General features: G+C 43.5%; 1 protein-coding gene across 2 annotated transcripts in view; it reads right to left on the reverse strand.

The window, feature by feature from the left end:
* Positions 1-26,146, reverse strand: part of LOC112229694 (transcriptional repressor p66-beta) — a 41,858-nt gene that overhangs the window by 4,996 nt on the left and 10,716 nt on the right. The window contains exons 2-10 of one of the 2 annotated variants that reach the window (XM_024395669.2): positions 7,428-7,818; positions 7,086-7,215; positions 6,781-6,912; positions 6,009-6,137; positions 5,129-5,296; positions 4,454-4,835; positions 3,675-3,877; positions 3,133-3,243; positions 2,558-2,801 (exon numbers count right to left, since the gene is read on the reverse strand). In XM_024395669.2, the coding sequence (XP_024251437.1) occupies positions 2,558-2,801; positions 3,133-3,243; positions 3,675-3,877; positions 4,454-4,835; positions 5,129-5,296; positions 6,009-6,137; positions 6,781-6,912; positions 7,086-7,215; positions 7,428-7,810 (1,882 nt within the window). In that variant the 5' untranslated portion in view covers positions 7,811-7,818. The remainder of the gene's footprint in view (positions 1-2,557; positions 2,802-3,132; positions 3,244-3,674; positions 3,878-4,453; positions 4,836-5,128; positions 5,297-6,008; positions 6,138-6,780; positions 6,913-7,085; positions 7,216-7,427; positions 7,819-26,146) is intronic. The other variant, XM_024395670.2, reaches the window with a different exon arrangement.

Here is a 26,146-nt window from a genome sequence, read left to right on the forward strand (position 1 = left end):
AAACCTATTTAAAAATTAACACAATGTTCCAGAGTCTGCTGTGTCTGTTTTGTCCACCAGGGATGGGGTAAATTCCAATTGACTTTGAAACGCCAATGTAAAACTTCCAATTAATTTACTTACGTTGAATTCAAATTCAAATTTCAACAATCTTCAAATTATGGAATTTGACTGTACACATTTTCTAATTCAATTGAAATTGTAAGACAAATATTTGGAATTGAATGTAATATATTTGTACATTTCACAGTTAATGCACTCAATACAAAAAATGTACTGCAGGATTTGTTACAAATGATTTCAACTTGGATTTCTATATGTCCAGTATAGCTAGGCTGTCTGAACAGTGACATGATCAGCCTGAGGGAATTTAATTGGAATTTGTGGAATTATTGTTTTTTGAATAACCTAACATTGGAATTGAGAGGGTTTGAATTCCCTCTGAATTCAAAGACTGACCTGGAATTTTAATGGAATAAAATCAAATTTTCAGGGAGAGGGAATTTAATTATATAGAATGTAAATTGTTTAATTAACCCCAACCCTGCTGTCCACCTGACCAGAGATTAGATGTTTGTTAGACAATCATAGGTATGACAATTTTTATGACAATAATACTTTTTTTATGTATGCTCATCTTTGCAAAAATGTGTAAAGCCCATCGTGTCTCACTCTTACTTTGAATGCTAACCATTTGGACAACACCTTCAGGTAAAATGCATTATAATGCTTTTATAATACATTTTAAGACTTGTCATAAGCACATATTAGCCCCATATTATCATATCATGATCGTGACTAAATTAAAAAGCCATTTGGGAGCAGTTTAAAATGTTTCAAATTTGCTACATAGAGAAACATAACTTATTATAATAACACATTACACATGCTTATTACATTTTAATCATTTAGCAGACATGAGAGAGAGACTTACAGAATTGAGTGCAAACATGTTTGTACTTTTTCATACTGGTCCCCTGTGGGAATCAAACTCACAACACTGACATTTGCAAGCACCAAGCCACACGGGACCAATTATATACAGACCATTCGGAAAGAATTCAGACTTTCTCCACATTTTTTTTTACGTTAGTCTTATTTTAAAATGGATGGATTAAATAAAAACATTTCCTCATTAATCTACACACAATACCCCATAATGACAAAGCGAAATTCAGACCATTTGTTAGGAGACTCGAAGTTGAGCTCAGGTGCATCCTGTTTCCATTGATCATCCTTGAGATGTTTCTACAACTTGGAGTCCATCTGTGGTAAATTCAATGCATTGGACATGATTTAGAAAGCCACACACCTGTCTATATAAGGTCATGTCAGAGCAAAAACCAAGCCATGAGGTTGAAGGAATTGTCCGTAGAGCTCAGAGACAGGATTGTGTTGAGGCGCAGATCTGAGGAAGAGTACCAAAACAGTTCTGCAGCATTGAAGGTCCCCAAGAAGACAGTGGCCTACATCATTCTTAAATGGAAGAAGTTTGGAACCACCAAGACTGTTCCTAGAGCTGGCCTCCTGGCCAAACTGAGCAATCGGGGGAGAAGGGCCTTGGTCAGTGTGATGACCAAGAACCCAGTGGTCACTGACAAAGCTCCAGAGTTCCTCTGTGGTGATGAGATAACCTTGCAGAAGGACAACGGAAGCCACTCTTCCGTAAAAGGCACATGACAACCCGCTTGGAGAACCTAAAGGAATCTCAGACCATGAGAAACAAGATTCTCTGGTCTGATGAAAACAAGATTGAACTCTTTGGCCTGAAGGCCAAGCGTCACGTCTGGAGGAAACCTGGCACCACCCCTAAGGTAAAGCATGGTGGTGGCAGCATCACGCTGTAGGGATGTTTTTCAGCAGCAGGGACTCGGAGACTAGTCAGGATCGAGGGAATGATGAACGGAGCAAAGTACAGAGATGTCCTTGATGGAAACCTGCTCCAGAGCGTTCAGGACCCCAGACGTGGCGAAGGTTCACCTTCCAACAGGACAACGACCCCAAGCACAGCCAAGACAATGCAGGAGTGGCTTCAGGACAAGTCTCGGAATGTCCTTGAGTGGTCCAGCCAGAGGCCAGACTTGAACCCGATCTATCTCCTCTGGAAAGACCTGAAAATAGCTGTGCTGCAACGCTCCCCATCCAACCTGACAGAGCTTAAGATGATCTGCAGAGAAGAACAGGAGAAACTCTCCAAAAAAGGTGTGCCAATCTTGTAGCATTAAAATTCAAGAAGACTGGAGGCTGTAATCGCTGCAAAAGATGCTTCAACAAAGTACAGAGTAAAGGGTCTGAATACTTATTTAAAATGTGATATTTTTTTGTTCAATGTAAATTAGCAAAAATGTCTAAAAACCTGTCATTATGGGGTATTGTGTGTAGATTGACAGACACATTTTTAAAATTAATTTTAGAATAAGGCTGTAATGTAACAAAACTTGGAAAAAGTCAAGGGGTCTGAATACTTTCCAAATGTATTGTATATACAGAAGGGACCAGACTTCTAACATGTAATGGCATTATATCTGCAGGCTTTTAGGCCTAAGTGAAGTGTTACCATAAGGGGTTCTCAAAAACCCACCGGGGATGTTGTAGATCTGGCGGCGGCCATCATGCTGGAGCCGACTGCTGCCACCGCCGCCACTAGTTCCGCCACCACCACCTCCTCCACAGCGCTGCTTCCCAGTCATCCCCAGCAGGCCGCTGGCCACGGAGAGCTGGGAGGCCTGGGCGAAGTTGGAGAGGACGCCCCTCGCCGAGCTGGAGAGACCCCGCTGCATGGAGGCCTGAGGCTGGGGAGCCTGAGGGAGCAGAGGGTGAGAGAGAGGTAGAGGAAATCAGTGACCTCCAGATATGTCGGTCCAACCAAAATGGTTTTGGTAACATAACGATTTAAAATATAATATGATATTGTGCCAGAGTACAGTCTACAAACGCTGCAAGCTACAGACACACCCCAGATTTAAATGGGGCCTATAGATGGTTGATTGAAGCATATAGCTGGATCTACGCAACAGATTGGGGTGGGCCAAGGACTCATTTCAATATAAAAAAAATGGACAACTTTTGAGGTCTGACAACAACCAACAAATAAAGGTTTGTCTCTAAGGTTTCTTAGTGTAGGCCCGTTACCTGACGCAGGGCGTGATGTCGGATCATGGTCTCAGCCTTGCCGACGTTGGGAACAGTCGGAGCCGTGCTGGGGGAGAGGGCCGCCTGCTGCTGGAGCCTTTGCTCAATCTCCTGTTAAACATGCGGAGAGCGAGAGATAAGGGTTGAGACAATGAACAACAGATGGGAAGAAAAGGTTGGGACAGGGAGAGAAACAGACAAGAAATTCAAGTCGAAGAAAAGGTTGGGACAGGGAGAGAAACAGACAAGAAATTCAAGTACAAAAAGGACAGCCGCACACACTACTGTAGAAAGATTTCAACAGTCAGAGCATGTCAGTGGTTAAGTGGAAAAAGTAAATTGGTTCACGCCGACAGCTCAGGGTACTAGAACATAAAAAGGTCACACCCTCTGACAGCTGTCAAAAGAGGTCAGCCACAAAACGTACTCATCATTAAAACACACGTAGTTTGTAACATTCCTGCATACTAGTATATTTGACCTAACCCTGCTGTAAAGCCTGTTGTGTATCTCTTTAATCCATGCTTTATTAAACAGCTGACCTGCTCCTGCTGCAGGGCCTTGACGAATGCGTTCTTCAGCCTATTGGTGTGCTCCGCCTTCAGGGCCTTCTTCTGATTGGACGTCATGCACTGCTCGCAGAGGATACGCCCGCCTTTCTCCTGCTTCCAGTGTGGGGTGAAGTCGATCCTGCACTGGGCGCAGAAGAAGGGCTCCATGCGTGACAGCGCCCCCCGCAGCTTACCTGATGAAAGGCAGGAAAGAGGCAATTATTACAGGTTTTGCTTCTTAAATGAACTTGTTTGAGGGGGTTAGTTTAAAAAGTCACTGTCAAGGTTTTCCAGATTTCTATGAAATATTACCTATAATTAATTACAATATGAGCAAAATAGTTTCCTTCCAAATGTAATTAAGTATGTTAAAAAACAGCTTATGTGTTTGAATGGTGTGGACAACCCAAAAACAAAATGGTGTGGGCGTATACCGGTCATTACAAATATGCATGCGAGTAGACCGGTGATTAACCAGCTCATCCTCAGGAGGAAAAATACATCATTTTTTAATACAGTCTATTTGAGATACAAGTTTGAGTTGGGGTTTAAGTGTTTTTTTCCCCCACCAATTTATGCTTTTGCCACAAATATGAGTATAGGATGAGTTAACATTATTTGGGAATAAATTAACAGAATATTAAAAGTTAGATTTTCACTGGACAGTTACTTTAAGCACATTGAGGCGCAGAATCAATAATCTTGATCATATAATGAGTAGTTATTTGGGATGCAGTGAGATTTGGAGCGGTGTCTGTGCAGTGGCTCACCCTGGCTGTCGATGACGCTCTGCACCACCTCCTCCAGGCCCACCATGTAGATGAACTCGCTGTTGGCCGCCGACGGCAGGAAGTGCAGGAGTGGGGCTGGTGGCTTGGGCGGCGGGATCTCCAGTAGGGTCTTCTCCAGCTGTTTGCGCAAGGCCAGCTTGGCTGCCGCCTGGCTGCTGGCCTGGTCTGCCAGGGAACTCACGCCGGAGCTGCCGCCGCCACCTGTGCCGCTCGACATGGTGGAAGGGCTAACAGCGCCCATCCCGCCGCTGCCCATCCCCACACCGGCCACGCCGCCAGCCGCCGCCTGCATGTGGGCCAAGTTCATGTAGATTGCAGAGGAGCCCGAACGCTGGGACGCCGTCACCTGCTGGCTAGTGGCCTGTGGTGCGTTCAACACACGAGGGAAAAGGGGCACAGCGGAAAGACTGTGAGACAAGTTGTGATTGCTATTATTCACACAGAATGGTCCTCTCTGGGTGGTCTTTATGACTTTTACACATTCTCAATGAATGTAGTGGTACAAGGAATATGGTGTAAACTTCCTCCAGCCATGCCTGCACTGATCCAATGCTTTTAAATGCAGGAGGTGGAGTGACTGAGTGGATACTCATGGGTGAAGAGTAGAGAGTCGAAATGCAACCAGAGTTCGCTGAAAAGTAGAGAGCACCATACCTGCTGGTAGCTGACGTTGCTCATGCTGCCCGTGCTAGAGCGGCTCATGCCAGACTTGGAGGGCATTCTCTGGCCCTGCAGATGGGACGGGTTGGGGGCGATGACCCGCTGTGACATCATCATCGGGGGCAGGGAGGCGTTGGCCCCCGACCTGATGACTGTGTGACCCTGTGGAGAGAGAAAAGGAAAGGTTAGAGGAAATTAAGAGAATGAATGTCCAGCAGGGATGGAGGAAGAGGGACAGAAAAAGGTGAGAAAGTGATAGAGAGAAGAGAGGGTTAATAAAATGGGGAGAACCATGACAGGGTAACAATTAAATGTGGATACATAAAAAATTAATTCCACAAATGAATTGACCAGGAATCCATATTTGTTACACTGAGTGTGCCATTGAAATACAGGGAGCCGGTCAGCCACGAACATAATGGGTATATGTTGTACCGTTTGTTGTCACTAGAGGGCAATAGATACTTTACGTGGCCTTATCTTCACAGTTCAGACAGTCAATGTGAACTGCTTACATAAACAGCTGACCTGACCAACCCAGTCCAATTCAAGGGATCATGGCTCAAAGCACTGTCTTCCATATATAGATGTAAGATATCAACCTAACCAGGAACCATATGCTTTTCAAAACACAAACATGATCCAAAGAGTAGTGAAATAGTTTTGCCGAAGCATGCACACAGAAATTAGCATACAGTATTGATCCTACAGCATTGGTATGTAATGCATTACAAGACGTTCCAACTGAAGGAGCAATAATGCTTTTGGAGCTGTGGGTAGCAGGTTTGACTCAGACCAGGGGTGCAGGTTGTGTTCCAGTCAGGCTACTGCCAAAATCACTGCAATAAACAAAGACACACGCAAACACACACACCTGTGCAGTGCGGAGGTTCTGGGGCTCTGGGGTGTGCATGCCAGGGCGCACCGGCAGCTTTCCCATCCCCTGTGAACTGTGGATGGGGGACGGCTGCACCGAAGAGGGGCTATTCTGGACCACAGGTACCTGGATTGGTTGGAATAGAATAGTTTGAATTTAAAAACAACAATAAAATACAATAGAGAACAATATAAATATGATAAATCAATTGCTGCAATATATTATAAGTTATGATACAACATATAAATATTAAGGTCAGGTCTGGAAGAAGAATGTGGCACACACACACTCTTTCAAACAGAGACACAAACCACACACAATAACGTCACTGATACCCTATAACAGATCTATGCTATGTTTACTCCTGCTCTGACATTGAGATGTTTAGTCTGTGTATCAGCACAGTTTCACTACTACCTCAAATAGGGGCCTTAGGTAACACTGCTACCTGCGGGGCCGTTCACATTTACACCGTGAGTAGAGGTTGTACTAGTATCAGGCTGTTTAGGTGGCTATACATTCAAACAAGAGTGGCATTAGCCTGTATTTTGTGAGATACAGTAGCCATTAGAATATTTGACGCCCTTTTTGATTTGTTACCTGTTGATTATCCAACGTAAAGTGACGTAGTTGGCTAAGGAATTCAAACACCAGTATATTGTCACATACTAGGGTGCTGGGTCTCATTTGACATTTTCTATAACGATATTTCAATCTACTTTCTGAATTGAAAATGAAATATGGAATTGATGTCAATGCTGATACTAACCTTCTGCACAACGTTCTCCTTCTGGATCTGGCTCTGCCGAAGCTTCTTGAGCAGCACCAGACGGGCCTCCTCCAGACGCAGCTCTTCCCTCAGAGCCTTGATCATCTGCTGTCGCTCGTCGCCATTCTTCCCCTAGAACACATATGGTACACACTCACTTGTTTATGCATAGGACAGTGAAGGGCTGACAGGACAGGTTGGAGGAGTGTGAGTATGTGGGCAGTGGGTCAGATTTGAACCCACAGAGACTCTGGGGTCAGTGGCTCTAACCGCTAGACCACACAGGCTAAGTGGTGACAACGTACCTTGAAGATCTCCAGGTTGGCCTGGTGCAGCCTCTCTCCGGGGTGGGGCGTTCCTCTGGGACTGGATGCCTCGTTGTCCGACAGGATGATCACGTCCGGGGACGGAGTGTGTCGCTCACGGTCCACGTCGCTGGAGGTGGGAGAGAGCAGGATCAGCGACGAATGATGACTAACAGAGGATGAATGGTGTACTCTGTATAAGTTGTTTTTTAATTTTTAAAAAATCAGCCTTACGTGCCAACTAAATACACTTCCAAAGTCTACATCTTCTGAACAACTAATTTCAATCTGCAATTACCCACGAATCACCTGTCCTACGTCCATTTTAATCATGATTCTTACCCTCTTCTGGCGCTGAAGTCCACTGGTTCGTCCACCATGTTCTCCTTGCCATTCTTACTGGGGCCTCCGTGGCCCCCCAGCCTCCCGTTCATCTTCTCCTCATAGGCCGCCGCCGCGCCTGCCAGCATACTTTGGTGGTGGTGGTGGTGGTGGCGGCTCCCCCCCGGCCCCCCTTTGCTGCCGTCCAGGGATCCGGCAGCCACCGCCCCTTCCAACGCGGCCAGGTCCTTGCGCTTGAGCAAGGCCAGCATCTTGAGGCGCTCCATAGCCTCGTGGCCCTCCATCTTGAGGCGCTTGGCCAGGGCTTCTTCACGCTCCTCGGACGTCTCCAGGCCCCGCTTGAGCAGGTTCAGCCTCAGCGCCTCCTCAGACATCCGCTCCATCCTGGAAACTAAGGAAGGGAGGGAGGAACATGATGTTCAATTCAATGCAATTTAAATCAATTCAACCAGATATTTTAAAGCATTTCACAGATACTTATGAACCATGGTTGAGAGTGAGCCTATGTGAAGATAACACATCAAAACGAACAGTCTCACCCTGCAGCTATCTATTTTATAGTGAAAATAGAGGCTTAGTTGTTCTTTCCGTGTGCGTGCGTGCAAAATTGAGAGTGTGGGATTGCTAGTTTCCTGACCGCCCACTGACTAACTACTCAATCAGGCAACTCCCTGACAGCATCGAATTAACTAATTACACAAGCATTACATTTAGATGATACCAGTCATATTCACCGCTTGATAGAACTAATATTCACCCCTTAAAAGTCAACATGTTTGATTCTTTCAAAGGAGGGATTTAACATTTTTTTTATATATCTGAAAGCCTACAGAATTCTCATCCTCTTCAGTGAATCTGTGAGTCCGAAAGTGAACTCTTTCACCTTGAGTGAATGGGGGTATTCTTATTTCACATCATCACGAGATTACATCAGGTGCATTGACCTGTGACTTAAGTGACAATTACGTTAATAAGTGGATGACGGTTATTCATGTCGTCATATTAAAACAAGTTCCTATTCACCAAATGAATGCATGAGAAGGAACACACAAATAAAACCAAAGTGTGTTAAACATTGATCTGGCATTTTAAAGTAACCTACATTGTTGTACTAGACTTTAGGGCAGGGATCATCAACTAGATAGATAGAATATTTGACTAAAACATCATTTCCAACCTTGCTTAGATTTGTATACGATCACATCTCTCTTTATTATGAGTAGGAATACTTTGGGGCAGATTCCCAAAATTAAAATCACATGGAGCAGATTTTCTGGTGTTTTTAAGAGTCTTTTAGGTCCAACAATAACAAATCAAATGATTTTGCTCAGAAAACTTGGGGGCCCAAATAAAATCACCCTTGAGCCAAATTCAGCCCACGGGCTGCTAGTTGGGGAACCTTGCTTTAGGGGATGCTTGATGAATTCCATTGTGTGGGGTTTAGGCCAGTAACCGAAAGGTTGCTGGATCGAATTCACGAGCTGAATTCGAGCAAGGCAGTTAACCTGCTGTTCCCCGGGCACCGAAGACGTGGATGTGGATTAAGGCAGCCCCCCCGCTCCTGTCTGATTCAGAGGGGTTGGGTTAAATGCGGAAGACATATTTCAGTTCTAGGCATTGTACAACTGACTAGGTATCCCCCTTTCCCTACTATGTGGATCACACCAGTGAGGAAGACTTTGGTTGGGTGGCAACCAATGACCTCTCACAAACACGGCTTTGTCATGTGACTGATTGCTATAAGTAGGCTGACTGAGCATTTGGTCCAATCAAAAGCCTGCGTCAGGAATGCAAGCTGGAAGTGCAAAAAGCCTCAAAACACAGACACAGTAATTGCACTTTCACTGAATAAGGCAACAATATCAGATTTTACGTTTTGCACATTCATCTTTAAAAATCACGCGAAAGGAGCCCTCGGTCTGTACCGTTACAGTACAGCCGTAAAATCTAGATTCCAAAGAAAGGTCCTATTTATCAGAGGCCAGTTTCAATCCAGATCATACTAGATAGTGGATGTTCAATGTGGATGGAGAAAACATATGAGCATGAGGTCATACGTGTTCAAGTGCCCCTGAGTTAAATTGTGTGCATACATAGAGAGTCTGCTCGGGTTTGACCATGTCACGTACAAGTGATCTAAATGATCATGTGTGTGCGTGCTAGTCACACTAGGTTACGCTCGCTCGGGTGGGCTATGGATGGCCCGAGGACAGACGCACTAGACAGTGTGCGTCGGCTTTTGTCTACTGGCAACTCCCTATCTGCCCAATACATTTGTATTCCAGTCAGCATAGACAGCAAGCCTGAGATTAAGTGCATTACTATCAGGTGTTGCACTGCACAGTGAGTGCTCTGACGTCTGCATTGGTTCCTAGAAATCTTGCTCTGCATAGAGGACTTTCTGAGGTAAAAAAAAGAACAATAAGCACACAATTCAGAAATGAACTTACAAAAACCTCTCCGCTGTCTACAAGTAGACAAAACACAAGATTGCAGTCAAAATACAACGACGTTAAAAAGGACCAAAAGACATGCAGAAAATAAACACCTGCAGATCAAAGCACAAGATGTTGGTGACACCCTGCGGAGTACATTTAAATCTATGGATGTATATGGCTGGCTAAGTTAGAAATCTTCAGGTATTTCCCGGATTTTCTACAACAACAAATAAATCTAGGTTTTCCCTGGCAGCATATCTGTATGGATTTCCATTGCAGATAGACAGCATCTGATGAAAAACCATCCCAATTAAGAAACTATCTAGATTCGTATTCAGACAATGCGTGCGGAGAGCCGAGCTCATTCTTAATAACAGAGGAGGCCTTCAGTGATGCATATATGAGTGCACTGCACCAACAGTCAAACAGTGCTGTAGTAGTAGCACCATGGGTGATGCCTCGTCTGTAGTCACATATACCACCTCAATGCAGGTGTTCCGTCATATGACGCTTCCCCATCACAACAGGAGTCCATGTGTGTCGTAACTGTTACCCTTCCAGTTCTGTTATGTAAATGAAAAATAATACCTTTTCACAGGGGAATGCTTCAGGGCCTATAAGTTATACAGTAGCATTATTATGGTACAGTGTTACCACTGACGCTCTGACCTTATTCCCCTTGGTGACAGGCACGGAGGCTGCTAGACTAACTGCTCTGTGTTCAGCCATGTTGACTGATGGGGTCTGATTCGCATCTGACCTCACAGAGATGGAGGCGTTTGACGAGGTACGGTACGAAAAACACAGTCTCCAGATACACCAAAGGACCTCTGACCGAAAGTCAACAGCGAGCAGACTTCCACCAAAGACTGGTGGCTGTGTTCCAATGAATCCTTGGTCCTCACAATGCATTCTGACAGTCTACTTTCTTGTGAAGTATCCGGTTTTTTGCCTATTGCTTTAGCACCGAGGTTTCAATCCTGGTTCAAATGAGTCTCACAAAACTTGAAACCGAAGAAAGACTCCACCACTAGTAAAGTAATGTCCAGATGTTAAATGGTCTCAAAGACAAATGGATCCCAACTGCCAAAATAGAATAACTTTATCACAAAGAACCTTCCAAAGCATAGATGAGTGTCTCATCTATGCATGGGGCTGTTTCAAAATCACGTTTACCTACAAACATGGAGTCAGACATCGAACTATGTTACAAAAAGGATCTGGATCTGAGCTCCTGAAACACACAACTCTCAGACCACACTCGCCAAGTGAAGGGCAATATAGAGGACAAGCGCCTCAAGGGAAAGTCTGTTTATCTGGCTTCTCAAAACAGTCCCATTCTGTTTTAAACTATTAGAGACAATCAGATACTCTGACAAAAGGTATTTGTAAGACCAACAGCTTGGCACATTAAATGACTGAAATGTGCATTGTTCGAAGAGCGCAGAGACTCTTTTCTACAAGTTAGAGTCCAAAATGTTCTCAACTTCAACACTGAATCTCGTTAGATTTATTTGTCCCTCAAAGGGTCACAGTACGCAAACACCTGCTTTGAACTGGCCTTTGTAAGACTGAGCCATCAGCAATAGTAGTTCACTTGCAGCATTGTACAGGAACCATCACTAATTAATCCCAAGGGCACAACATCTAACTCTACAAAAATGTCATGTAACGAGAGCCTCCTCAATTGGAATTCAAATAGAGATTTAATTGGCCCCTTTTAATCACTTTATCACTTCCCTGATAGCGGATTATTCCTTGTGGTGTCGTTTTATCATTCCCCCTCATCTATAGCATTATCTTATTCTTCTGTCTGGCACCATTAAATCCATTCAGCCTGTCATTCTGTTACATTGCAATATTATCATCTCCAGATCTGAAGCAGTTCCTTAAAAAAAAAGTGGAATCTTTAATGATAACCTACTATCCCCTCCTCAATAATAGGGACTCAGGGAATGCCGGGGCAATGCAAGTGCACATTCACCTCGTTTAATTTTGGATGCCTCAAAGGCATGATGTGAATCACAGTCTCCATTTCACGTAAAAAAATAAATAAACACCCTTGCAACCTCCATGCCAAGCCACCCACCTCTAATAAGAGACAGAGGAAGAAGAAGGGAAAAAAGAAAGCACAAGCACGTGCATGGCCAACAATGGCACTGGCCCGAGCCAATCAGAGTGGCTACTGTGGTGCACGTCAGTTTCCCCCCCCCCCTCCCCCCCCCAGTGCCCCCGTCCGCCTTTACATAATATAATGACTGTTTCAGTCAGCTGCTACACAAACCAGACTCTTTCTACCCAACAACCCTCTCCCCTTATCCTTCCGCCTAAAACGAACACCCCTGCGCTCAACCTCTGCCACGCCCCCCCCCCAGCTCCCCCTCCCTCCTGCACACGCGCACTCCATGTCAGACTCAAAGCTTTGGGCACTTTGCCAGCCAATGCAGCAGCAGCTAAGGGAATCGAAAAGAAAGAAAGAGACTGTACAAGAGGGAGAGCGAGAGAGGGAGGAGAGAGAGGGAGAGCGAGAGAGGGAGGAGAGAGAGGGAGAGCGAGAGAGGGAGGAGAGAGAGGGAGGAGAGAGAGGGAGGAGAGAGAGGGAGGAGAGACAATTTGAGAAAAGAACATCATCCCCTTTACCCCAAATCGCAATTTTTCCTTTAGCCCCCACCCTTCTCTCTGTATAGAGTTCCTCACCTCACGTCGCCATTGATCCAGAGGGATTCCACAGCAATGCGCACACCACACACACACAGTGGTTGTTACAAGTAGCATAGTCGGACCACAGTGACAGTGAGGAGACGGAGGGCAAGAGGGGCCTCCTACCCCCAAAATTCAGCACACAGGGAATTTACAGGCCATGCCAACATAAGGCACTCTTTTGTAACCCCCCTCATCCACCCTCCCCCTCCTCTTCGGCATTCTACTACAGCTGTGCCACACCACAAAGAAGTGCATAAGTGACCCCTCCCTTCTCCTGCACCCTTCCCCCCCCAAAAAGTACACATTTTTTCCCTCTCCCCGTAGTTGTAAAAATAAACACACATACTTACTTTCTGGGGGCCCCTCGAAGGTAATGAAGGTACTGACCCACACAACTGGCTTTTTTTTTATTTTTAGGAATGCATTTTCATTACACTACCCTTATCTAAAAAAAAGTGTGTGTGTGTGTGTGTGTGTGTGTGTGTGTGTGTGTGTGTGTGTGTATGTGTGGGGAAGAGAGGTAGGGGATGGGTAGGCGGATAGAGGAAGATTGAGCAGAAAAAAGATGAACGCTCTGACACACTATCCTGACATAATGCCAACCCTTAATTCCCCCCATCGCCCATCCCCCCACCGACACACACCATTTTCTTTATGCGCACGCCACTGCTGCCTGTCGATCAGATCAGAGCATGCACACACGCCAAAATGTCCGCCTCTTTTTTTTGGGGGGGGGCACCCCAAAAATCCACCACATCCAGACACCTTAACGTCAATATGTTTGCACAATCGGTCTACCAATGCTGCTTGGCATAACTGGTTAGGAGAGTTGACCAAACAGGACAAATGCCAGATGGTGGGGTACAATAGTAATAAGACCATTTGCAACCACACGGTGGAATCTGCAGCTCATTTCACGCATGATCTGCATCATGACAATTAATTTGGCTGATGCAACTCCTGCACCTCACCGTCCCCAACACGCTGGTGGCACCACATCTTTTACCCAGGGTGAGAGAGAGAGAGCGAGAAAGAGAGAGACTTTGAGGGAGAAGACAGGGAAATTCTTCACCTCCTTCTGACTCAACTTCACACAAGACTATGAGATCTTCCTCTTTTTCGAATTTCATTTTTTGAAACAATTTGTTTCGTCTGATGGTGGGGGCGCTTATCGCAGAGGCGCAGGGGGGGGTTTGCCATCACCACCCCGCCCCCTCATCTCCATCCTGTGATCCTGGCCAAACTCCCAAAAATCTCTGGCTCTACCCATCCAGCTCGTCTGATCACCCACCAGCTCAATTGGCTCAATGAATCATTTTCCTCTTCACCGCATCGGATGCCAAGCGAGCGTTACGGGCATACAAAATGGCCGCCGTCGCCATAACCCAAGTGGACACTTACCCTTGTGAAATGCATATATTTGTCATTATCAGTATCATAACAGTTATCCTCATGACCGTATAAAAGTTACGGTTACGCCTTTAAGTAATGTATAGAATCACAAGGCTGTGGGCTGTGACCCAGTTAGGAGTTATTAAAGCCTTGTCACAGGGTCAGACAGGGTGAGCATTGCAAGTGTCTGGGGATGCGGGTGGCTGCTGGGCTCGGGGATCTTTCTGGAAACGCATGATCCAGTCCTGCTATACCCACTTGGCCTTTTATGTGGTTTGGAGGCACTACTATGTGCATATGCTGAAATCAGAGGAGTCTAATTTATTAACTAGCTTACATAATCCACAGACTTCAAATCAAAGTTGTATTACATGGCATTTCTCCAAAGACTAAGTTCATGCGGTTGAGGTATAGGTGCCTATTTGTAATGTTCTGTGAAGTAATGCTGAGTGATTAACCAACATTTCGGTTATTTTTATAAAATTAACTTGACCTAAATTGGTTAAATTATTTGAACTCCATTTTGTTTGTTTATTTTATGAGATTTCAATGCTCACAATGTTATTTTTTGTTGAGACATTAGATCCAGACTGAACTGTGCAATGTAGTAGGGAGATATGGCCAATATTCTACATAGTTTAGCGTACAAAACGTGGTAATTAACTGCAATTACCATAATCCATTGTGCATCTATTTGTCTGGTCTGTGTTTCTTTTATGCCTGCTACTGAAGAGACAGAAGAACGTGTGATTATGAGGGGATATAGAGAGCAGCTGTTTCTTCACATGATCTAAGTGATTGATAGTTGGTATAGAGCATTCATGAAAGTATTCAGACCCCTTGACTTTTTCCACATTTCGTTAAAATTATTCTCAAATTGATTGAATTGTTTTTTTCTCTCTTCAATCTACACACATTACCCCATAATGACAAAGAAAACATGGTTTTGTCTTTAAAAAAAAAATTATAACAGGAAATATCACATTTACATAAGTATTCAGATCCTTTACTCAGTACTTTGTTGAAGCACTTTTCGCAGTGATTACATCCTAGAGTCTTCTTGGGTATGACACTACATGCTTGGCACATGCTTGTATTTGGGGAGTTTCTCCCATTCTTTTTTGCAGATCCTCTCAAGCTCTGTCAGGTTGGATGGGGAGAATTGCTGCACAGCTATTGTCAGGTGTCTCCGGAGATGTTAGATCGGGTTCAAGTCTGGGCTCTGGCTGGGCCACTCAAGGACATTCCGAGACTTGTCCCATAGCCACTCCTGCGTTGTCTTTGTTGCGTGCTCATGGTCGTAGTCCTGTTGGAAGGTGAACCTTCGCCCCAGTCTGAGGTCCTGAGCGCTCTGGAGCAGGTTTTCATCAAGGATCTCTATACTTTGCTCCGTTCATCATTCCCTCGATCTTGACTAGTCTCCCAGTTCCTGCCGCTGAAAAACACTCTCACAGTATGATGCTGCCACCACCATGCTTCACTGTAGGGATGGTGCCATGTTTCCTTCAGATGTGACACTTGGTATCCAGGCCAAAGAGTTCCATCTTGATTTCATCAGACCAGAGAATCTTGTTTCTCATGGTCTGGGAGGCCTTTAGGTGCCTTTTGGCAAACAAGCAGGCTGTCATGTGCCATTTACTGAGGAGTGGCTTCCATCTGGCCACTCTACCCTAAATGCCTGATTGGAGATGTGAGAAGCTTCCAGAAGGACAACCATCTCTGCAGCGCTCTACCAGAGGAACTCTGGAGCTCACCCAAAGTGACCATTGAGTTCTTGGTCGCCTTTCTGACCAAGGCCCTTCTCCCCCGATTACTCAGTTTGGCCAGGCGGACAGCACTAGGAAGAGTCTAGGTGGTTCCAAACTTCTTCCGTTTAAGAATGAGAGAGACCACTGTGTTCTTGGAGAACTTCCAATGCTGCAGTATTTTTTTGGTACCCTTCCCCAGATCTGTGCCTCGACACAATCCTGTCTCTGGAATCTACTGAAAATTTCTTCGACCTCATGGCTTGGTTTTGCGCTGTAAACTGTGGGACCTTATATAGACAGGTGTGTGCCTTTCCAAATCAATTGAATTTGCCACAGGTGGACTCCAATCAAGTTGTAGAAACATCTCAAGGATGGTCAGTGGACACAGGATGCAACTGAGCTCACTTTCGAGGAAAGGAAAAACAATTTAATCAACTTTAGAATAAAGGCTGTAACGTAACAAAATTGGGAAAAAGTGAAGGGGTCTGAATACTTTACGGTACTGTACTTAAAAGAACTACAAAACAGTGATTGTCAGACAGCATAGGCAGCAGCTCTATAGAAATGATGATGACTTGGAATCAAATAAAACGAACAAACACAACAACTGAAATATTTTATTAAAGGTAATGTGAATAAATGATGGTTAATAAGTGATAAGCAGCAATGGGCCGTCACTACAATCATGCACATGTATTAATTGTTTTATTCTGTGTTACAGCATTCAACCCAAATAATCAAAAGTGAAAACCGTGATTATTTTTTAATAATCGAATGGAAACCGAACTGACTTCAAATAGCACTAATCACTCAGCACTACTGTGAAGTGAAAAGAGAAGTGTTGAGTCAGTTTCTCTGAGGCTATAGGGCAGAAATCTTTCAAATTTGAGCTCAGTGCCCATAGCCATTGATGGCTGACCAATCTCCAGTTTCACATTCCTAGTTCCAAAGCAGGGTAGCCATAGACATAGGTTGTTGTGCTTGTGCCACAGATAAATATAAAACTGTATGAGGGATAACAAGGAACGTAGAAATACTGGCTCTAAATTGTGATTAATGGATTTCTGAAAGACATCCAATGAAGCTTTCTCAAACTGGTGAACATTTACTAACCAGCTGAACATTGCAATAATGCTATTGTAATAATGACACCTGACATCATGTGTAGGTCATATCACTTGAAAGATTTCCGTTGCTGAAAAATGCTTCCTACACCTGACTGGTGTTTTTAAAATTGGCCGTGACCCACGAGTATCCCTCACGTATCCTCAGATTTGGAGTACCTCTAAATTCCACAGGCTGTTTACGACCCTAGTATCAAGGGATCAGATAAGGGCCTATTTTCATTAGTGTAGCTGTATGCTCCGAACTTCTGAGGGATATTTATGATTTTCAAAATCGGCGGCAGACCTGTATTTCTGCACAATGGAGACAAAGTCCAGATTTTAAATGGTTTAGCTGCCCTGCTCAGGGTTGAAGGTCAGCACGACAAACAGCCAATCCTTTGTGATTAGGATAGCAGTCCTATGGGGTTCCGCAAAGCAGAGCCGAGACACAGTGAGCTTGCTTTCACAGGCGACAACGCACTAGATGAGAGTGCAACATCCCCAAGGGCACATAAAGCAGAAATATTACTTCAGCAGCAGACACTGGCTTCATGATCTCATACTGCAGCCATTCCTGTGCCTCGTAACTCCACAGGAGACGATCACAGGTGACAAAACACCACAAAGGGTCAGAAACACTGGGGTTGCAGAAGTCCTATTTCTGCCTTTCCCTCCATTTCACTCAAAATCTCTTCGGTTTAATAGCATTTGCAGATGATCCATCCATCCTTCTTGCTTTTATAGTGCTTATAGTTAAGGGAAATGCATTATTGGGGAACTTGAGCTTACGGTTCGCAGCGCCAAAATGCCAGAGAACTTCAATTGAGGCCAAAGCTTGGTTTCTACAGAGCTTTCCTACAAGAGCCCGAAACCCATTCCTTGTTAGTAATTATCTAACCTTGTATTGGTTTCCAGGATCGGTGACCCAAAAATCAACATTGATTGAGGAGTTCATAAAACAAAAAGGCAATCTAGTTTATAGAAATCAATACTATGATTGGCATTGGTCTTCTGATTGGAATGAATCTCTTGATGCAGTTGTATGCAAAGAGAAAAGATTACACTACGGAATCGGCAAATGTTGTAGGCAGAAAGACAGTGGTGGAAGCATACAGAGAGAGCGTCTAAATCCCAAACTTCCAGCAAATGTAGAAGAGATGTAGACAACCCCATTTTATCAGTCACCAACTCTGTTTAAAAATGATTATCAACAAATTCACTGGAACACTAAGGCAAGGCAGGGACTTGGAACAATGCACCGATTAGCTTTAAGAGTTGCTGGGAGGTATACTGTTAGCTTGGCTTTTTGCGCTAATAGTTGTGCAACTACAAAGAAAAACAAAACTGGTGATGGTAGTGGATAAATTGATTCTGAGCTACAATTTCGATAAGGCGACATTACATGGTATCAATAGCAGCTAATGTCGATTTATGTGAAACCATTTACAAATAAATAATACAATCCATCAACACAAAATCTACACATTTAAAATACATATTTTCTGGAAGAACTGTCAGTGCTGTGGGTATGGTACATACAGATCACAGGTAAAGGTCACATTAGTTGGACAAGAAGTGGCAGTCCATAGATCACATTTATTATGCTCTTTTAGCATACATTAAGATAACGAATGTTAATAGAGCCTCGGACAGAGCAGTGACATGAGCCCATTTAAGTCCAACGCAGGTTCTCATCACTGGTAGCTAGTTTTGTGTCACATTATTGGGTGATTTAGTTGCCATGAAATCAACAAACTGCCAGCAAACTACTAAAATACTTATTGGTATTCTACAACGACAATGTTTGTTGTTGGAAGGGAATTTGAGGCCAACCATATCACAATTGTTGTGCTGATGAAGATATGTCTGGGAACAGGAAAAAACTAAACAAAAAACTGCACAGCAGCTTAGAAAAGCCAATGGAAGGTCTGGGCAGGAGCACCGCGGTTAAGCTCATTGGTTAATGTATTAATTGGACCTACATCCTGATCAACCCACACACTGGCAGCCCTGCCATATACTACTCAGATCTGGGGGCTGCTGGGAATATGACCAGAATTTGCATACGGTTAGTTTCTGACACTAATGAGGCCAATTAGGCGGATGGCGCCCATGGCCACAGAGTTGTAATTGGTTGGCTTGAACTGCTCAGGAGTTATGGATAACAAGATGTGGGATTGAAGCCAATAGTAAGCACTGCAACTGTGAGATGTTGACAGACTTACAGCATCTTATTTCATATTGGTGGTTCTTGTTTATATACCCTCAGGTTGAGTAAGCCTATCAAGAGCTAGACTGACAGAGAAAATCAGTCTCACATCTCAGAAGCAACAACATCCACATAAAAATGGCATCGAGAGGTGGGCTTCCAAATAAATATAAACACATTATATATATATATATATATGTATATATATAAAAAAAACACATATGTGCACACCTGCACACCAACATAAAATACGAGCAATCTACAGAACACCAAACGTCAAAGATACTCAACACCAAATGTACGCGTCTCGCCTCCCGCATCGATACACACCTCCCGTTCCCACCACCCCTGCTCAGGCACAACACTTAAACACACCTCTGGTCTTCATTAAACAAGACAACCGCTCATTGTGGTAGTTGCCACGACAACCGACCCCCTTCTATTTTCAAGCCATGCCACTAATCAATTCCTGTTACACTGTCGCCCGAGGGAGGGGTGGCTAGGGAGGAAGAGGGTGGTAGTGGTGGTGAAGAGGGTGGGGAGGTGGGGCTGGGCAGCGGTAGCGGCAGGGGGCAAAGGGGAGGAAGTGTGTGGGGGTGTGAAGTTGGGAGACAAAGAGCCAAACGTGAGCCCCGAGGTAGCTGACTGACATGGCGGAGCTCAACAGTGGCCTTGATGGACCATCCATGGTAAGCAGCAACACTATCTGGAAGAGGAATGAATCCTCAACCATGGCTGTGTTCATCAGTTTTAAAATATAGGTTGGAAATATTTTTTGCAACGTAAAACATCCATGTATTCCCTCCTTTCAGTTAAGTCAGTTTTCTTCCAGTTGGTGCCAAATGAACACAACACAGGATTTCCTTCAAATAAGTCTGCCTCACAGTCTGGGTGTTTGGAGACTACTATACGGACGGTAACAGATGAGAACCCAATGGGCCATGGTTACCAATCACACACTAAATGGGTCCAGGACCCAATGAGTTTAGGTTACCTAGCAGAGAACAAATGGGTCCAGAACTCAATGGATCATGGTTCCCACAGAACCAGTTATCCACTGCTGGAGCACATGTTATAAAGAAGGCAATGCAGGTCAGGCCAAAATACAGACAGACAATCTGTACGCCTATTGAAAGGACACCAAACAATGGGTTTTTTCCCTTCCATAAAATGAGCATACACTAGCTCATCTGAGGCCCTATTAAATAGGCTAGTTTCCATTATTCAATTTTGGAAAAGCATAAATGACAATCCATGGCCACAAAGATCAGATGGGAAGAATGCCCATTCACAAAATGTGTCGTCTCAAAGACAGGTGTGGGATATTCATAGTGTTACCCTAAGCACCATATTCCACAATACAACCAACATGTTGGACAAATGTTTAGTATATACTGGGATCGTGATGACATTGGTTACTCTACCTTCAGCTCCAGTAACTTCTCTACATTGAACCTGAATGGGAAATCACTACATTGATTTCAATAGAACATATATTTTATTCAGCCCTTCAAGGAAAACCAGGAAAAAATGACTGGGTACCGAGGAGTAAATATTAAACTGACAATTTTCAAAGTGTTAATACATTTTATCCAAAATGATTTAATGTCAAATTCGTTTTTTGAAGAATAATATATTTTATAATATAATATAATATAATATATTTTTAAACTCCATAGCGGTCTCCACTGAAACATCACGCTGTTTTCCGGCCTACAGTGCCTTCAGAAATAAGTCAAGGGGTATGAATGCTTCCACCTTTTGTTGTGTTACAGCCTCAATTCAAAATAGATTAAATTGATGTTCTCCCCTCACCCATCTACACACAATACCCCATAATGATAAAGTGAAAACATGTTTTTAGAAATTGTTGCAAATCTATTGAAAATACAGAAATATCTAATTTACAAAAGTATTTACACCCTAGTCAATACTTTGTAGAAGCATCTTTGGCAGTGATTATAGCCGCGAGTCTTTCTGGGTAAGTCTCAAAGCTTTCCACACCTGGATTGTGCAACATTTGCCCATTATTTTTTGAAAAATTCTTGAAGCTCTGACAAATTGGTTGTTGATCATTTCTAGACAACCATTTTTAAGGTCTCGCCATAGATTTTCAAGTAGATTTCATTCAAAACTGCATCTCGGCCACTCAGGAACATTCACTGTCTTCTTGGTAAGGAACTCCAGTGTAGGTTTGGCCTCGTATTTTAGGTTATCGTCTTGCTGAACAGATAAATTCATCTCCCAGTGTCTGTTGGAAAGCAGACTGAATCAGGCTTTCCTCTAGGATTTTGCCTGTGCTTAGCTCCATTACGTTTATTCTTTTATCCTGAAAAACTCTCCAGTCATTAATGATTACAAGCATACCCATAACATGATGCAGCTACCAATATGCTTGAAAATATGGGAGAGTGGTACTCCGTAATGTGTTGTATTTGATTTGCCCCAAACATAACACATTCTATTCAGGACAAAGTGAATTGCTTTGCCACACTTTTTGCAGGATTTCTTTAGTGCCTTGTTGCAAACAGGTACATGTTTTTTTTAAATTTGTATTCTGTACAGGTTTCCTTCTTTTCACACTGTCAATTAGGTTAGTATTGCGGAGTAACTACAATGGTGTTGATCCATCTTCAGTTATCACAGCCATTAAACTCTGTAATGGTTTTAAAGTCACTATTGGCCTCCTAATTAAATCCCTGAGCAGTTTCCTTCCTCTCTGGCATTGGTTAGGAAGGATGCCTGTATCTTTGTAATGACTGGGTGTAATGATACACCATCCAAAGTGTAATTAACAACTTCACCATGCTCCATGATATTCAATGTCTGTTTTTTTTAATACATTTACTCATCTATCAATAGGTGCACTTCTTTGCAATGCATTGCTTAAAACCAAGTCCTAAAGCAATGGGACTTTGTAAATCTTCCTCAGATTATTACCAATCCCACAAGGTATGACTCCAAACACCCAGGAAAGGCTACTCTTCTTGATGTTATCCTCACAAATAATCCTGATAGGTCATTACAGAAAACACCAGACTGATACCTTAGTGATCCCTGTTTTACAGCCTGTGTTTGTAATGGCTGCTCAGCGAAACAACGTGTCCTGATTTGTCATAGACGATTGCTAAAAAACTTTAATGAGTAAGCCTTCCTTCATGAACTGGCCTCTGTAAAATGGTATAGAATCAGCTTGATCCCCTCTGTCGAAAACACTTGGACCTTCTTTTTTGATATTTTCAGTGATATTGTTAACAAACAAGCCCCCATAAAGAAAATGAGAATAAAAAATAAAAATAGGTTCGGCCCCTGGTTTGACCGTGATTTTGCAGAGTTACTTCACCTCAAGAATTTCATTTGGCGAAAGGCTTGGAACTCGCATACTCAGGCTGACTGGCTTTCTTTCAGGCAAATGAGAAATAAGTGCACTCAGGCTATCCAGAAGGCCAGAGTTAGTTACTTTAAGGAGCAGTTCTCTCTCTGTGGGTCTAAACCCAAGAGAGAGAACTTTAACCATTCTGGAAAATGGTTAAAGATCTGGAGAATAAACCCTCCTGTTCACAGCTGCTCATGTCCCTTAAAGTTGATCTGGTTGTTACTGACAAGAAGCACATGGCTGAGCTCTAATCACCACTTCATGAAGTCAGGATTCCTATTTGACTCAGCCATGCCTCCTTGCCCGTCCAACATTTCCTCATCTCCCACTCCTTCTAATGCGACTATCCCCGATGCTTCTCCCCTCTTTTCCCTCTGCCCCGCTACAAAGTTTCTCCCTGCAGGCAGTCACTGAGTCAGAGGTGCTAAAGGAGCTCCTGAAACTTGACACCCCAAAAAACAGTGCAGTGTATATAGTCAGAAAATCTGCTGTCTCAGCCACTGCCTGTCACCAAGGGAGTACCCCAAGGCTCAATCCTTGACCCCACTCTCAATTTACATCAACAACATAGCTCAGGCAGTAGGAAGCTCTCACATCCAATTATATACAGATGATACAGTCTTATACTCATTCTGGGGAGGGGCCAGCTGTGTTAAATGCTCCACAACAAAGCTTTCTTAGTGTTCAACAAGCTCTCTCTACCCTTTACCTTTGTTTTGGAGATGTTCAGAACAAGGTTGTGGGGTTTGGTAAGAAAAATGCCCCTCTCCCCACAGGTGTGATTACTACCTCTGAGGGTTTAGAGCTGGAGGTTGTCACCTCATACAAGTACTTGGGAGTATGGCTAGACAGTACATTGTCCTTCTCTCAGCACATATCAAAGCTAAAGTTAAATCTAGACTTGGTTTCCTTTATCGTAACTGCTCCTCTTTCACCCCAGCTGCCAAACTAACCCTGATTCAGATGACGATCCTACCCATGCTAGATTACGGAGACATCATTTATAGATCGGCAGGTAAGGATGTTCTCGAGCGGCTAGATGTTCATTACCATTCGGCTATCAGATTTGCCACCAATGCTCCTTATAGGACACATCACTGCACTCTATACTCCTCTGTAAACTGGTCATCGCTGTATACCTGTCGCAAGACCCACTGGTTGATGCTTATTTATAAAACCCTCTTAGGCCTCACCCGCTCCTATCTGAGATATCTACTGCAGTCCTCATTCAACACCCGCTGCCAGTCACATTCTGTTAAAGGTCCCCAAAGCACACACATCCCTGGGTCGCTCGTCTTCTCAGTTCGCTGCAGCTAGCGACTGGAACGAGCTGCAACAAACACTCAAACTGGAGAGTTTTATCTCAATCTCTTCATTCAAAGACTCAACCATGGACACTCTTACTGACAGTTGTGGATGCTTCACATGATGTATTGTCGTCTCTACCTTGCCCTTTGTGCTGTTGTCTGTGCCCAATCTTGTTTGGACCATGTTGTGTTGCTACCATGTTGTTGTCTTGTTGCTACCATGTTGTTGTCATGTTGCTACCATGATGGGTAGTCATGTTTTGCTGCCATGCTGTGTTGTTGTCTTTAGGTCTCTTTATGTCGTGTTCTTTTGTCGTGATGTGTGTTTTGTCCTATATTTATATTTTATTATTTTCTGTGTTTTTAATCCCAGCAGGAGGCCTTCTGGTAAGCTGTCATTGTAAATAAGAATTGGTTCTTAACTGACTTGCCTAGTTAAATAAAAAGGTTAAATAAAAATAAATAGGAAACCTTTCCTGGGTCTTTGTGGTTGAAATGTACTGCTCGACTGAGGGACCTTACAGATAATTGCATGTGTGGGGTACAGAGATGAGTAAGTTAATCATAAATCTGGTTAAACACTATTATTACACACAGAGTAAGTCCATGCAACTTATGTTTACTCCTGAAATTATTTAGGCTACCATAACAAAAGGGGTTGAATACCTTGACTCAATACATTTTTGCGTTACATTTTTTATTAATTTGTAACAAATTTAAAAAACATAACTTCACTTTGACATTATGGGGTATTGTGTGTAGACCAATGACAGAAAAATATATATTTAATACATTTTAAAATTCAGGCTGTAACACAACATAATGTGGAAAAATTCAAGGGGTGTGAACACTTTCTGAAGACACTGTATTCAGACAAATAGGTTCCATTTCGGAGTGTGGGTCATATGGACATGACGTTGTGCTTTCATAGATGCTGATTTTGGTGTGCATATGTCAACCATGGAACCCTTTAAGTGAGCCATACACATGCATGCCGACAAACAGTACTGTGGCGTATACATTAGGCAACATACAGATGAACTAATTCTGATGTCCACTGACACCGGATTCTCACTGACCTACGTTACAGTAACGTAACTGCATAACATTGACTAGTGACACTGCTATTCGAGGTATTCTGCCTCTTCACGGAGGAATTGGAGAGGCAAGGGTAGAACAAAGGGCATTGAGTCAGAACCCATCCCAAGTCATTGGTTTAGCATGAAAACAAGTCTACTCTAATGAATAGAGTTTCGTTCATTGAGAATGTGTGGTTACCCCCACGATTACCAAACTGCGTTGAACCTCTGTAGCCTACTAAAGCCACCATATGTATTTCTGGATGTGGCTGTTGCGTTTCTCAGACCCAACACCCAAACTTTGTCACTGTTTGCATAAATTAGTGTCCTGTTCCTTTAAAAAGCAGAGTTACAATTCTGTTCACTTTTATTTTTTTATTACCCAGAGTACTCAGCGCAGTCAAAATGCGAGCGAGCCAGTCTAAGCCGGTTTGTAACCTCAGGGTATGGAATTATCTCTTAATATGTAGCCGTTAGTGGTCAGGACGTCACACGAAGACAGTGAGAGAGAAAGAGTCAGAGTGAGGTTGGGAGGGAGAGAGGAGTGGGGAGGGGGGGGGGCAATGAAGCCCCTGTGCTTTCAGGGCAGAAAGAGGAAAAGCTACTTCTTGCAAGATGCTGATTCTAAACCTGGCATCTTGACAAAAAGGGATCATTGCGGAACTTCAGACCACAGGGTGGGGCATACGTTGTTTAAACAAAAAAAAAATTCAATAGGAAAAAATGCTGGAACATAGGCCATCTGGAGAGACGGAGGTAGCAGTGAGATTTATAAAATGGGGCAGTGAGGGTATCGATGTCTTCAGTGAAGACATCAACACATGCCTATAGACGCACACAAAAAGGCACAAGAAACACATCACACCAAACAGACATACAGGCAGGTTTTTTACATTAAACCCTGTGAACCCTGACCCCTTGAATCACATAACTGATACTCTGATGCCAGATGAACGCTACACAACTTTCAAAATCCTAACGTCGTTGAGCCTCTCACATTAAGTGACCGTATTTCCTGTATGTTTTTGTCTTGCCAACGTAGTGGTGCGCACACTCAATGATCTGGCACAGATGGGTTGTCACACACTACAAGATTCTTCACTTGGTCATGAGGATTCTCCATACCACCATGCTGTCTTGCGAAAAAACAATGATGTGATTAGACGCTTTGGTTAAAGGCAAGTATAAACACATACTAATAGTCATGGCTCCTGCTCGAGAGTCTACAAATTCTGGGTGACGCGAAAAACCTCTCACAGGCTTCTTTGACGAGCTCTCATTGGCTATTGCTGATCGCCATTCTCAAAAAAATTTGTCATTGCACATCTCACACTACAAGAGCATTGCAGATTTTGTTCCGA

Source organism: Oncorhynchus tshawytscha, linkage group LG31 (genome assembly GCF_018296145.1).
Source record: "Oncorhynchus tshawytscha isolate Ot180627B linkage group LG31, Otsh_v2.0, whole genome shotgun sequence".
Taxonomy (NCBI): domain Eukaryota; kingdom Metazoa; phylum Chordata; class Actinopteri; order Salmoniformes; family Salmonidae; genus Oncorhynchus; species Oncorhynchus tshawytscha.